General features: G+C 48.4%; 1 protein-coding gene across 1 annotated transcript in view; it reads right to left on the bottom strand.

The window, feature by feature from the left end:
* Positions 1 to 676: 676 nt before the first annotated feature.
* Positions 677 to 14,665, bottom strand: part of PPP1R21 (protein phosphatase 1 regulatory subunit 21) — a 53,088-nt gene continuing 39,099 nt past the window's right edge. The window contains exons 15-22 of the mRNA XM_069954603.1: positions 14,076 to 14,228; positions 9,522 to 9,614; positions 8,538 to 8,753; positions 7,642 to 7,677; positions 6,133 to 6,249; positions 5,528 to 5,626; positions 2,497 to 2,625; positions 677 to 1,277 (exon numbers count right to left, since the gene is read on the bottom strand). Of these exons, the coding sequence (XP_069810704.1) occupies positions 1,248 to 1,277; positions 2,497 to 2,625; positions 5,528 to 5,626; positions 6,133 to 6,249; positions 7,642 to 7,677; positions 8,538 to 8,753; positions 9,522 to 9,614; positions 14,076 to 14,228 (873 nt within the window). The 3' untranslated portion in view covers positions 677 to 1,247. The remainder of the gene's footprint in view (positions 1,278 to 2,496; positions 2,626 to 5,527; positions 5,627 to 6,132; positions 6,250 to 7,641; positions 7,678 to 8,537; positions 8,754 to 9,521; positions 9,615 to 14,075; positions 14,229 to 14,665) is intronic.

Raw genomic sequence — 14,665 nt, 5'->3', positions numbered from 1 at the left:
TGCGTTCCTGCTGGGTGGATTTGCATCAGAGCCCCTTTACATGGGGGAAATGCAGGGATTTTCAATCAAGCAGCGCGGCCGCCATGTTGTGGATGTGCAGTAGATTTTTACAATGAGTGTTAAAAGCTTTTGCAATGAATAAATAGGAGGGAAGAGAAACTTGTTACACATCCAATACACCTCCTATACAGATTGTATACACCTCTTATACACATCGTATATACATCCCATACACCTATACACATCGTATATACATTCCATACATACACCTATACAGATCGTATACACATCCAATACACCTCCTATACAGATTGTATACACATCATATACACCCCCTATACAGACTGCATACACCTCCTATACACATCCCATACACCTTCTATACACATCGTACGCACCTCCTATACACATTGTATATACATCCCATACACATCATATACACCTCCTATACACATCCTAATGCACACTTGTCCCATACTGCATGTTCCGCCACTACAGCTCAGACCCATTCAGATCTGGACGATTCAAGACCTTAAGATATGGCACAAACTCTTGAGGTACAGATCTTGGGCGATGCGAGCTGCGGCCTCCATGGAGTGGGGGGGGTGGGGGGGGGGGGGGGGTTCTCAGTAGTCAGACTCCGACTAATCAAACTATGGCATAAAGAAACAATATGTAATTTTGTAAGAATTTATTGATAAACTTTCTCTTTTTTTGTTCATTGTACAGACATTAAGGTTTGACAATTGGAGGCATATTCGGATTATTTATTTGCAAGTAAACAGACCTTGAATGGAACAGAATTCTCCCTTTATGTCTCAGTCGTATGAGGTCACGGAGCAGAAAACACTGCGCTAATACGAGTCTCTTACAAAACAGAACCCAACATTACAGACATTTTGTGTTTGTATAAATGAAGCCCAAAAAAAAAAGTACAAAAACAAAACACTTTAAAGCTGTAGAGTGTAAAGAAGTAAAATCTGGTCTTAAAAAAAAAAAAGAAAAAAAAAAAGTGCATTAGAAAATATTTTTCCAGGAGGTAAAAATCATGAAGTGAAGATTCTTTCTGGAGGACTTTCCAAATGTCAGGGTCAGAGGTCGTCAGGACGCGGCGGGGAGGGGGGGGGCAGGGGTGAGACGTCTCATGTTTGACGAGATCCTTTCACATATATGACAGGGACCGGATGGCGGCAGAGACCTCCTGTGGGGGACACATTGGCCGCCTCAGCTACCCTCATACACATCAGCTACCGATTCTTGTTCTTCTTAGAATTTCCCTACGGCCACAAAGAGGAACAAGGAAATAAATGTGCAATGTGTGAAATGTGAAATAAAGGTGCGATCCCCAATCGCCGAACCCCCACCCCCCACCACACACACGTCCAGGACCGGGTGGAATCTGCAGATGGAGGTGGGAGAACACTGAGGATTCTTCTTCTATTAATTTTACATCATTCTAAGAGTTTCATTTAATCTTTTGACTTAAAGGAGAAGTCCGGTGAAAATTTTTATGAAAGTATTGTATTGCCCCCCAAAGTTATACAAATCCCCAATATACACTTATTATGGAAAATGCTTAGAAAGGGCTTTTTTTCCCTGCACTTACTACTGCATCAAGGCTTCACTTCCAGGATAAAATGGCGATGTCACTTCCTGGATAACATGGTGATGTCACTTCCTGGATAACATGGTGATGTCACTTCCTGGATAACATGGTGATGTCACTTCCTGGATAACATGGTGATGTCATTTCCTGGATAACATAGTGATGTCACTTCCTGGATAACATGGTGAAGTCACGACCCGACTCCCAGAGCTGTGCGGGCTGTGGCTGCTGGAGAGGATGATGGCAGGAGGACACTGAGGGACACAGGGCAGTGGAGGGACACTGAGCATCCCTCTGCCCTCATCCTCTCCAGCAGCCACAGCCCGCACCATGTTATCCAGGAAATGACGTCACCATGTTATCCAGGAAGTGGCGTCACCATGGTTATCCAGGAAGTGACATCACCATGTTTTCCAGGAAGTGACATCACCATGTTATACAGGAAGTGAAGCCTTGATGCAGTAGTAAGTGCAGGGAAAAAAGCACTGTATAAGCATTTCCCGTAATAAGTGTATATTGGTGATTTGAATAATTTTTGGGGGGCAATACAATACTTTATTAAACATTTTCACCGGACTTCTCCTTTATTACTAATAATTTTTCCTACAGTAGGAAGTTATGTCTGATGGATGAAGAGAAGGATCCCAATTAAACATAAAACGTATGTGATTACAGATGGAACAGACAGTGTCATCATATAATGACTTATTATATAAATAATGTTTTCTATCTATATCATAAAATAATCCTGGTATCTTGCAGTTCTCATTCTCACCACTAGGGCTTAAACTAAGCTAAAACTTCCTGTTGTGTCTGTGGTGATAAGTATATATACACATACATACTGATCTGAATCCTAGAGATCCTGTCAGTGACAGACCCTCACTTACCTTACTGGCCATCTTCAGTGTATCTATCTCCTCCCGTTGCTTTGTTAGCGTTTCATTCATGACGCAGAGGTGATCGCTCATCATGCTCAGCTGATCCTCGTAACTTCTCTTTGTTGTAATTAATTCATCCTGCAAAGAAGGAAGGAGTTATGGATGGAGATCTCTGGAGTCTACTGTACAGATCTACAACAATAAGGCTCTGTTCACACATCTGTAGTCTTATTGCATATCTATGTCTACATAATCAAAGCCCAATGGATTATGTGATCTCTGCAGTAATGTATAATGTATTACCGGGCTTCATCACGTGATCAGCATTACCGGGCTTCATCACGTGATCAGCATTACCGGGCTTCATCACGTGATCAGCATTACCGGGCTTCATCACGTGATCAGCATTACCGGGCTTCATCACGTGATCAGCATTACCGGGCTTCATCACGTGATCAGCATTACCGGGCTTCATCACGTGATCAGCATTACCGGGCTTCATCACGTGATCAGCATTACCGGGCTTCATCACGTGATCAGCATTACCGGGCTTCATCACGTGATCAGCATTACCGGGCTTCATCACGTGATCAGCATTACCGGGCTTCATCACGTGATCAGCATTACCGGGCTTCATCACGTGATCAGCATTACCGGGCTTCATCACGTGATCAGCATTACCGGGCTTCATCACGTGATCAGCATTACCGGGCTTCATCACGTGATCAGCATTACCGGGCTTCATCACGTGATCAGCATTACCGGGCTTCATCACGTGATCAGCATTACCAGGCTGCATCATGTAATCAGTATTACCAGCATTTATAACAGGTATATTCTTGTCATAAACAATCTGATAAAGCCTGGCAATGCTGATCACATGATGAAGTCTGGTAATACTGATCACATGATGAAGTCTGGTAATACTGATCACATGATGAAGTCTGGTAATACTGATCACATGATGAAGTCTGGTAATACTGATCACATGGCAAAGCTCAGACAGGTAATATATTATACAATACTGCAGAGATCACATAAATCAAATAATCTGTAATTATGTAAAGAACCCAACAAAACTGTGAATGTGTGAACACAGCCCCAAGAGCTTCTCTCACCGTCCTCAGCCCTGTATACCACATTACGGTGGACGGTTCTTTTATTACATAGACTGCATTATATATAAGCGGCTGCCACTCAGACACAGAATCGGTCACTTTCTCTGCAGTTCTGGACACATCAGGTGGTTACGTTCCTCTAACCCTTTAATAAACTAGTAATTTTTTACATAACTATATCAAAAACTTCATCAAAATATTCATAAACAAAATTTCTCAAGAATAATAAAATTAAAAGTAAATTAAAAAGGAGGAAGAGAAAACCTGACATGCTCCCCCCCCCCCCCCCCAGCCTTCGCTGTTATTAAAATGTTCCGGCATCTTCCTGACAGCGCACAAATGGCGGACTACATTATTCATGTCCAAAACAGGCGACCGGAGCGCGGCTGATGGCAATCGCTATTCTTCAACATAAAGGTCATCAAGGAATAAAGCGTGCGGAGAGCGAGAGCCGATAAGAAGCGGCAGAGCGGGATGAAAGGCGATGATACACAGCGGAAGAGGAATGGTAACTGAGAAGCCGCTTCTATAAAGGGACCGGAGTTGATGTGAGAGAAATCAGTAGAGACGGACAACATCCTCCTCTACACGGTGACGGACAACATCCTCCTCTACGCGGAGACGGACAACATCCTCCTCTACACGGAGACGGACAACATCCTCCTCTACACGGAGACGGACAACATCCTCCTCTACACGGAGACGGACAACATCCTCCTCTACACGGTGACGGACAATATCCTCCTCTACACGGAGACGGACAATATCCTCCTCTACACGGAGACGGACAACATCCTCCTCTACACGGAGACGGACAACATCCTCCTCTACGCGGAGACGGACAACATCCTCCTCTACGCGGAGACGGACAACATCCTCCTCTACACGGAGACGGACAATATTCTCCTCTACATGGAGACGGACAACATCCTCCTCTACACGGAGACGGACAATATTCTCCTCTACATGGAGACGGACAACATCCTCCTCTACACGGAGACGGACAATATTCTCCTCTACACGGAGACGGACAACATCCTCCTCTACACGGAGACGGACAATATTCTCCTCTACACGGAGACGGACAACATCCTCCTCTACACGGTGACGGACAACATCCTCCTCTACACGTCGCTGACATTGTGCACGAAGCGGCTCTGCAGGGGAGCAGGAGGGATGTGCAGTGGCGAATGCAGCCGCTCTATCATAACCTATGTGAGCTGTGTGCTTAGTATCCCTCTCTCCTGGCTGAGTTATAGCGCCATCCAGAGGCGGCTCCATCCGAGGGAATGATCAGCTAAATAATGGCGTCCTCCTCTCCAAAACAACAACGCTTCCCTGACCGAGGATCAACAATGGCTCCAATCTGTGATGTAATAACCATCCACAACCCATTATAGAGGGAATCAATGGAGTCTCCGTGCATTGTGAGCAAACGTGGCATCAATCCTGCATCTTATACTCCAGAAAGTCTGGACATCCAAGTCTTATGCCAAAGTGAGAAGACGAGAGACTAGGAGGGGGCTGGTGTAATGGCGGCCGAGCAATGCAGCGGCACTAGTGATGGCAGAGACACAGACAGGTGACTGCAAGAAGTAGCAGCTTTGAGTGACAGCGGAGGGATCAGCCGCCATTACTAGGACTAGAAAGGAGATTCTGCTATTAGTCGGGGTCCAGGAAATCATACAATGAGACAGACTGCAATACCAGGAACAGCCACTATGAAGTGTATGGAGCCGTGCGTCTGCTATGTGGGGGCGCTGGGCACAGACAGGACGGGGTGGGGGGGCTGGTGGCCAGCTGGCCCCCCTTACCTGCAGTCTGCTGATGCTCCCGCTGGCCCCCCTTACCTGCAGTCTGCTGATGCTCCCGCTGGCCCCCCTTACCTGCAGTCTGCTGATGCTCCCGCTGGCCCCCCTTACCTGCAGTCTGCTGATGCTCCCGCTGGCCGCCTTGGTTTCTTCCGTTAGGCTTTGATTGGATTTTTCGGCCAATGCTAGTCTCTTAGCAAGAGCGCGGCACTGCGGACACAAGCACAGAGAGAACATGGCATTACTCACTGCCGGGACCCAACATAATAACCAGTGGACTATAGATAAGTGCAACCAGCATGCGGTGGGTGAAGAAGTTAGATGCCGCCCTAGGGCGGCATCCTATGTCTTCAGCCTCCGATAACCAATGCTGAACAATCAGACTTGAGCATGCTGGAGCTGCGCTCATCTCTAGCGATGTTGCTGGGAGCCCCCTTTAAGCCAATGTGTCAGTCCCCACAGATCTATGTCTGGTATCTTCCCATCATACACCTGATATAGCAATATACCATATACACCACATATATACACACCACATACACACCATATATACACACCACATATACACACCATAGTACAGTATATGAGCAGAAAGTATCCTGACCAGACATGGCGCAGCCTCCCCTGGGTAAGTAAGCTGCTGAGTCCCCTCAGATATAATGAGAGTCCCTTCCCCGGCCCTGGAGGCAGCTGACCATTACAGGGAGCGGACGTACCTCAGCATGGAAGTGCACGGACTTGCTGTCGGCCAGCTGGAGCTGCGTGGTGAGCTCTGCTATTCTCGTCATGTAATGATTCTTTATCAGTCCTTCCCTGGAGTCGTGATCTGGAACCTGTCCATGACAATAAGGGGGGGGGGGGGTATTTTTAGACGGACAATAATGGACTTAGATAACTGATCAACATCTGAGCTGTCAGTCAAGCTTCCTGCCGGCGTTATCTACATCAAAGCCTAACCTGTGCGACCGGCGGCCACAATGACTTCGGCGGTGGGGTGGACAGACACAATGTGCGGACGTCTCCCGGAGAGGAGCGTGTCCGTACTGCTTAAGACGCACATTAATCTCACTGAGCGCTGCTGTATGTCCTGCAGGAGGTTGTTTATTCTCTCCAGTCTGACACAGTGATCTCTGCTGCCACCTCTGTCCATGTCAGGAACTGTCCAGAGCAGCAGCAAATCCCCATAGAAAACCTCTCCTGCTCTGGACAGTTCCTGACATGGACAGAGGTGGCAGCAGAGAGAACTGTGTCAGACTGGAGAGAATTGAGATTTTTAAATAGAATTAATTTACAAATCTATATAAAAGTTTCTAAAACCAGATGTTTTGAGAGAAACAGACTTTCACCCCTTTAACACTGCCCTATATGTGCTGTCACCCAGCGTCTTTCCTCTGGACAGCAGGACACAGAGCTCTATCTGGATCCCTCACTTCCCATCAGGCATGATACAATGCTGACTACCTGCAGCTGCCACTAGTAGGCGCTCACTGCACAAGGATTCATCATAGAGTTACAGAATATAAATTATACAGCTGGCAGCTAGTGACAAAACTAGGTAAAACACTGATCACTGCCCTAACGGGGTATTTGTATCTCATGCATATACGGCCACAGGATAAGGTGGGGTTCCACCTCTGGGATGCATACCTATGTGTATAAGGGGGGGCCCCTCAGTGCCATCCGGCTGCAGAGGTCAGAGACGGCAGGTGTCAAATAAACAGCTAAAAGGGCTTTTTTATACTGTTCACATAACATAACTTTAATAGATGTTATACTGTTTTCTCTAATCCTGGCCACCAGATATAGGTGAGGGGTCCTAGAGGATGGGATACCCCTTCAAAGGGAAACTATCTTTCCCTATCTTTCTGCACTGTTTCCGTAACATTAGGAGTTTATTCCTTATGCTAATGAGGTGTTTCGGTGCACTGGGGGTGGGGCTACTGCCCCCAAGACACTGTTCCACCCTAGCAGGCCCGCCCCCAGCCAGGATCAGTGCAGTGGGGGTGGTAGTTCCGCCCCCAGTGCACCAAAACACCTTATTAGCATAAGGAATAAACTACTAAATAGCATGGAAACAGCGCAGAGGATGGAGGTAAGAGACGCATCTTATCCTCGTGCACAATAGGGAGATATCAGGTTAGATTCTCCAAACCTGCTGACAGTTTCCTTTTAATCTATAAAAATAAATAAATTAAAAGAAAAAAATTTAAAGTCCTGTCCCATACCTGCAGATTGTCGTTACTGATGGATAACATGCCAATCTACAGAGAGAAAGAAAGCAAAAAGTTACACAGAAACATTCACTTATTACAATAGCCCGGTCCTCTCTGCGGCAGCCGGGTCCTCTCTGCGGCAGCCGGGTTCTCTCTGCGGCAGCCGGGTCCAATCTGCGGCAGCCGGGTCCAATCTGCGGCAGCCGGGTCCAATCTGCGGCAGCCGGGTCCAATCTGCGGCAGCCGGGTCCAATCTGCGGCAGCCGGGTCCTATCTGCGGCAGCCGGGTCCAATCTGCGGCAGCCGGGTCCTATCTGCGGCAGCCGGGTCCAATCTGCGGCAGCCGGGTCCAATCTGCGGCAGCCGGGTCCTATCTGCGGCAGCCGGGTCCTATCTGCGGCAGCCGGGTCCTCTCTGCGGCAGCCGGGTCCTCTCTGCGGCAGCCGGGTCCTATCTACGGCAGCCGGGTCCTATCTACGGCAGCCGGGTCCTATCTGCGGCAGCCGGGTCCTATCTGCGGCAGCCGGGTCCAATCTGCGGCAGCCGGGTCCAATCTGCGGCAGCCGGGTCCAATCTGAAGCAGCCGGGTCCAATCTGAAGCAGCCGGGTCCAATCTGCGGCAGCCGGGTCCAATCTGCGGCAGCCGGGTCCTATCTACGGCAGCCGGGTCCTATCTACGGCAGCCGGGTCCAATCTGCGGCAGCCGGGTCCTATCTACGGCAGCCGGGTCCTATCTGCGGCAGCCGGGTCCTATCTACGGCAGCCGGGTCCTATCTGCGGCAGCCGGGTCCTATCTACGGCAGCCGGGTCCTATCTACGGCAGCCTCTGATGATGCTTCCCCTCAGGACATTATACAGGGTTTGTCTGCTGAATAATATTACAGTACATAAAGAACATTATTTCTTACCAAACTTGTGGTTTTTGTTTCCCCGGCATTGTCGGTCACATGTAACAAGGCATTTTCCTGCGTGGGGTCGGCCAGCTGTCCTTTGTCCATGTTCTTCACCATGTCGGATATTCGCTGTGTCTCCTTTTCTAACTTGATCTTGGACAGCTGCGCCTCCAGCATCCAGTGCTCCTTCTCCTGCTCTAGTTTACTGATCTTCTCGAGACTGTGCTGCACCTGCAGATACATCACAGAGCAGATGAGGACGTGAGCCATCTTATCTTATATGTCCGGCTCTCTCACAGATGAGTATGTAAGGACACATATCAGACATCTAATGATCAGACACCGGCGGGGTCTTGCCCATACATCACTGCATCTTTCCAATCCGGGATCAGGTTTGTACATAAACTTCCTTTGCTATATACTGGCTTGATCATGTTTTTCCTTATACACTGAACCATCTATAGCCATTGCTTTTAGTGGTTCTCCCCCTGATTTGGCCATGTGTCGTGTGTGATGTTTACGGCCTCATTCCTCTCCAGTGGTGGCAAAACTACAATTCACATCACGATAGGGTTTGTAGTTTCGAAACCGTTTGGAGAGCACTGGGTTATGGTTGAGGATCGTATTCCCTCCGACAATACTGTGACCACGTGTAGCCGTCCGTATGCCATTAAGCTTTAGTGGCCATTATTAAGGGGAACTATCAGCAGGTTAGACCAGTCTACCCTGCTGATATGTCCCTATTGTGCCCGGGGGGCTGATGAGGATGGTCTGCCTCTTACCTTCATCCTCTGCACCATCCTGTGCTGTTAGCTGTCCGGTAAGCTCAAAAGAGCACTGGGGGCGGGGCTACTACCCCCCTCCCCCAGCCGGCCCCCTCCATTTATAATAATTAGAAGGGGCGGGACAGCAGGGTTCAGAGCCCTTCCCTCAATGATTGCTGATCAAGAGTTCCCCTTTAATCATATGTCCATAATGTGTCAGAGCGGAGCTGCGTACCTGCTGGGCCAGGCCTTCTCTGCTCTCCGTAGAACTTAGCAGCACTCTGCGATTCACCAAGGCTTCCTCATAAGGCACAGAGTCAGGACAGGGCTGAAAAAGAAGCAATGGGATTAATATAGGTCCCAAAACACAGCAGCACCGGCAGACGAGCTGCCTCTTCTGGGGTCCTGACATTGTTACAAAGGGGAACGTGGCCGCTAAATATGGCGCCTGATTTCACCGATTCCTGACTGAACTAGTAAATTCCCCACTAAAATGTCTTTTTCATAAAGAAAATTGTGTCGAGTGACATTCAGACTAACAATTTCTTTTTGGTAAAGATATTGCTATGTACTCTTAGTGATCACATAGGCAAGAACCCAAGAGGGAAATAAAAACCGTAAGGAAAAAAAAAAATTCCAAAAATTTATTTCTATGTACATTGTATGTACTGTACGCACATGTATTTTCTGCACCAGCGTCAGCTCATCCATGTCTGGCTAAAAGCGCACAGAGGAGGCCGAGGTGAACAGGACTAAAGGCCCTATTACACGGAATGATTATTGGCTGTATTCAGCCAATATCGGCCATTACAGCTGATTATCATCCCGTGTAATAGAAGGCAATTGTCAGATGACATGAACGATGTCGGCTGATCGTTGCTATCGTTTGTCTTTCCACATGTTGAAAGACAAACGACTGTGATAGCAGCGATGTGCTGTGTAATAGGGAAAGGGACAACCCTACCCACGCTGGGCGGCTACCCTCTCTCTCCTAATAACTAATTCCAGTCAGTGGCTAGAAAGGTTTCCTTAGGGGTCCCCCGACGGCAAGCTCTACCCACAAGGTGAGGTCTACACTCCTGTTTCTCCGTGACCATAGACAGCGAAAGGTGAAAGTTCATACCCATGGGCACATGTACCCTCTCTCTAAAAGCCCCCATAGCTGAATACCTTAGGGTCTAGGTAGGGCCCCTCAATATCCCTGGAGTAGCCCGCCATCCACTCCTCTCCTCCTAAAGCCAGTCTATACAACCAAGCCACATTAAAGGACGACCCCCGACGCTGATAAAAAAAAAAAACTGAACTAAGCTCGTTGGTTTCTTCATGTTTTCCTTACTTCCTGGTTTGGGGTTTCCCATGATGCACTTTGTCTCCTGTGATGTCTAACTGACTCTATAAAACAGTTAGATGGCTTACAGCTTGGTCAGCCAATCAGAGCGGAGTCATCTGACAAAGGGAGGCTGGCCTAACAGGGCTTAGACCCGCCTCCCTCTTGATGATGTCATTGTCACAAAATGGCTGCCAAAGAGCAGCCTGGGGTCAACAGTCATTAGGTAAGAAGGAGTTTACATCACTTTCTGGTGGGGGGTTGAGGGGGAAAAAGATGGGGAAGGGGGGCAGATAGGAGAGGGGGGCAGATAGGGAAGGGGGCAGATAGGAGAGGGGGGCAGATAGGGACGAGTATTTTGTGTTTCAGTTCCTGGGAGAAAGCTTTTCACCAGAGTTGTCCTTTAAAGTAACACAGTGACTTGTGTAGTAAACAGCCTATTATTCCTCCAGCGAGAAGCTGCGTTTATGTCCATGTACCCGGCTCAGGGGACTGATTTATATGTATTACTGAATCTCTACTGAAAAGCCAGAACTGTAAACTCTCCTAAAAAGTGTGTTGGTGTATCCGGGGGGGGGGGGGGGGGGGGGACATACGACTCCTGGCCACCGCCACAAGTGCCTCAGGGGTACATGGCATCTTGCCCAGCTATATAACACCACCTAGAAACCCCTGGTTACCACAATAGAGAGATCATAGAGAAATGTCCGAGACACATCATAGAGACATGTCAAAGTTTAGATCGATCCAGGACTGTTCACACCTGTACTGATCAGGAGATGTCCTGCAGCGCGGTTCTCTCGTCACGTTGTCCCCGCTCATTCTGTTTCAAAAGTGTTGGAGCCAGTCACTATAAAACCAAGTTCTCCCCAGGAAGCTGGAGCCTCAGGTCAGTGTGTAGGACGTCATGGCTGATGGTGCATTTACACAGACAGATTGTCTGACAGATTATTGAAGCCAAAGCCAGGAATGGATTTGAAAAAGAAGAGAAATGGCCCTGATATTTGCTTTAAGGTACTACGTTCTGGGTCTGTAAGGCAATCTCACAGAATTCAGGACGTTTTACCCACCACCACCTCCAGTCCACGCAGTTCAACCTCAAGGAACCTGTGGCCGGTCAGGCTGCTGCACTAGACTTACGCCATGAACGCCCTCCCTGTGGGAATGTAAGTAACCAACCAGGCCGAAAATCCTCCCCCATAAACGACACAAATAAGGAAGGACCCCGTAACCGAACCCCTCATACATCATCCAGGAATTCATAGGGGCAATGCTGGTCTCCATCACCTGCAGGGCAGAGCTCAGGTAACAAGCATAGGATAAGATGAAGCATAGGAAAACTGCTACAACCGCAATATACAAGATATATATACACACAGGGTATATAACAGCCTGTATATAACGGGTCCAGCTCAGGCGGTGGCGGAGGACGACATCTAGCCAACGTCTGAGGAGCGGGGACAGGAGACGGCGCGCAGCATCTGGATGGGAAGTTATTGTGGAGTTAATGGGAGACATAATGATCCCTCCTCGTGCCGTCACTTTACAGAATAGCAGCGACCGTAGCGGAAACGAGGCAGCGGGGACAGCGGCCGCAGGAAAAAGAGGAGAAGCAAATTAGTACTGGGATCAGGGACGACTCTATCGTCCAACAAGACTGAGACAAGGACAAAGGACGGAGACGGGAGGCGAGGCTGTAACTTTTACATTGGCTTTTATCTTTATTCTCATTGGTGCATTTAGCGGCCACTTACTTGGGACCGCCCGTCCATCTGCTGGCTAAGGCGAATTGGCTATCGGCATAACAGAATGCAGACCAGACATCAGGATATGGGGGGGGGGTGATAGAGACCAGACACTGGGATAAGGGGGGGTGATAGAGACCGGACACCAGGATAAGGGGGATGATGGGGACCAGACCCAAGGATAAGGGGGATGATGGGGACCAGACCCAAGGATAAGGGGGATGATGGGGACCAGACCCAAGGATAAGGGAGGATGACAGAGACCAGACCCCAGGATAAGGGAGGATGATAGAGACTGGACATCAGGATAAGGGGGATGATGGGGAACAGACCCAAGGATAAGGGGGGATTATAGAGACCAGACCCCAGGATAAGGGGATAGAGGTATGGCCGTGGTATAGAATGATGGCATAATGCTGCGATCAGTCTGACCTCTGGGACCCTCTACAATCCTGAACATAAAAAAACAAAAAACATGGCCACTTTTCCCCCTTCTCTTGTCTCTAGTTCAGGTGTGGTTTGCAATTAAGCTCCATTTACTTCAATGGAACTGAGTTTGAAAGCCCTGCCAATCTAGAGACAAGAGAGGGGGGAAAGTGGCCATGTTTTTGTAGCACTGGATAACCCCTTTAAGAACTTTATTCCAAAAGTTTAAAATTCATCAAGACGCCATTCAGACTCCGCCAGCTGCACCCCTGAGTGCTGGAGCCATTGCTTTCTTCCTTCCTAACTATACGCCATGACCATGAATTCGCCGTCCACCATCTCCAATAAAAACTTCAATGGATACCACAACGCATTTCACACATTTTTATGTTCTTTTATCCAGATCACAACCAGATTTGGGATCTGATCAGTACATAAAGGCTTGGAGAGCACGGCCACCCGGCCACATGTGCGGCCAATTCCCATAATGCCTAGAGAGCTAGAGCTCTGGTGGTCCGGACATGATGGAGATTGTGGGTCTCTCATCCCCTGCGTTAGATGGACGTCCACCCCCGGGTTCAGCTAACATGCGCCTAATGTGTATGTCTTACGATCCCACCCACATGGAACACGTCTAAACTCAGAGTCCTGCTGCAAGGCATGATGGGGGATACTATGAATAAAGCATCTGAGGATAAGATTGCTCTTACAATAACCCACAGCCCTGATCCTTCCAGGACGACGCTAATTGTGACCACACATAAATATTCTATGGGCGGAAGCGGCTGCACAGCTTCTCCCCTAATGATCTGCGGCCGAGCGCCCGTGCTGCCGCTGACTGACACTAAGTGCTGACAATCAGCTCCTCCTTCCTCAGCAATTACCGTCATCACAAAAAAAGGAAGAAAAAGAGAGAAAGAAAAAAAAAAGCTGAAAAGAAAGAAAGTCATTATAAAAAAAAGAATAAACGAGAAAGTCCGAGCTGAAGGAGCCTAAAAATAAGACCCGCTCATTCCGGCAATTAACGGCCGCCCGGCTGGTAGGTAGAAGCAGACGCTGCCCAAATATAATGAAGCCCTTACATATCAGTCGATGGCAGAAAGTGCCGGCAGGAAAAAAACGGCAGGCACTGTCCTGTCAGCAGGACCTAAATATTTAATGACCGGCACTGGACGTCTTACTGCCGGCCCGGAACGCTGCAGCTGCCGGAGAGACAATATTTGTTTTGTAATCGGGACGTAACGCAGGTTAAGGACTGGGAGGGGGAGGGGGCGCCGCTCTCTATACAAACCGTTTTTAAAGCTTTCATGTAGCGGGCGGCTTTCTGCTTGTACTGGAGCATCATTTCGGCTGAGAGGGGATTGGTGAAGCCCGGCCTTCCTTTTGGTCCATAACTTAAGGATGTCATGAAGTAGTCCAGGTTGTTGGAGAAAAAGGTTGCGATCTAAAAAAAAAAGAAAGGAGAACGGAACATAAAAACAGATTGCAGACTGCGGTCCAGAGGCGCTAAGGGCCGTATTACATGTCATGATTAGTAATGTACACGAGCGCCAATCTGCTATGGCTACACAGCTCGATAATTGTGCAGCCCATATAGTTAATGATGTGCACCCCATGCTGTAGATATATCTTGTTAGTAATGTCCGTGAAGCCCTTGCTGTAGATATCGTAAGTGATATCCGTGCAGCCCTTGCTGTATATATATCTTGTTAGTGATGTCCGTGCAGCCCTTGCTGTAGATATCGTAAGTGATGTCTGTGCAGCCCTCTCCATGCTCCCCATTGTCTTCCTGGCTTCTCCCCACAGCCACCGATGCAACTTCAGAACTGGTCTGTGAAGTGACAGGCTGCTCAGCCAATCCCTGGCTGCTGCAGTCCCATC

Source organism: Dendropsophus ebraccatus, chromosome 15, assembly GCF_027789765.1.
Source record: "Dendropsophus ebraccatus isolate aDenEbr1 chromosome 15, aDenEbr1.pat, whole genome shotgun sequence".
Lineage (NCBI taxonomy): Eukaryota > Metazoa > Chordata > Amphibia > Anura > Hylidae > Dendropsophus > Dendropsophus ebraccatus.
The sequence above is the reverse complement of the archived record's forward strand: the minus strand, read 5'-3'. Positions and strand labels throughout refer to the sequence as shown.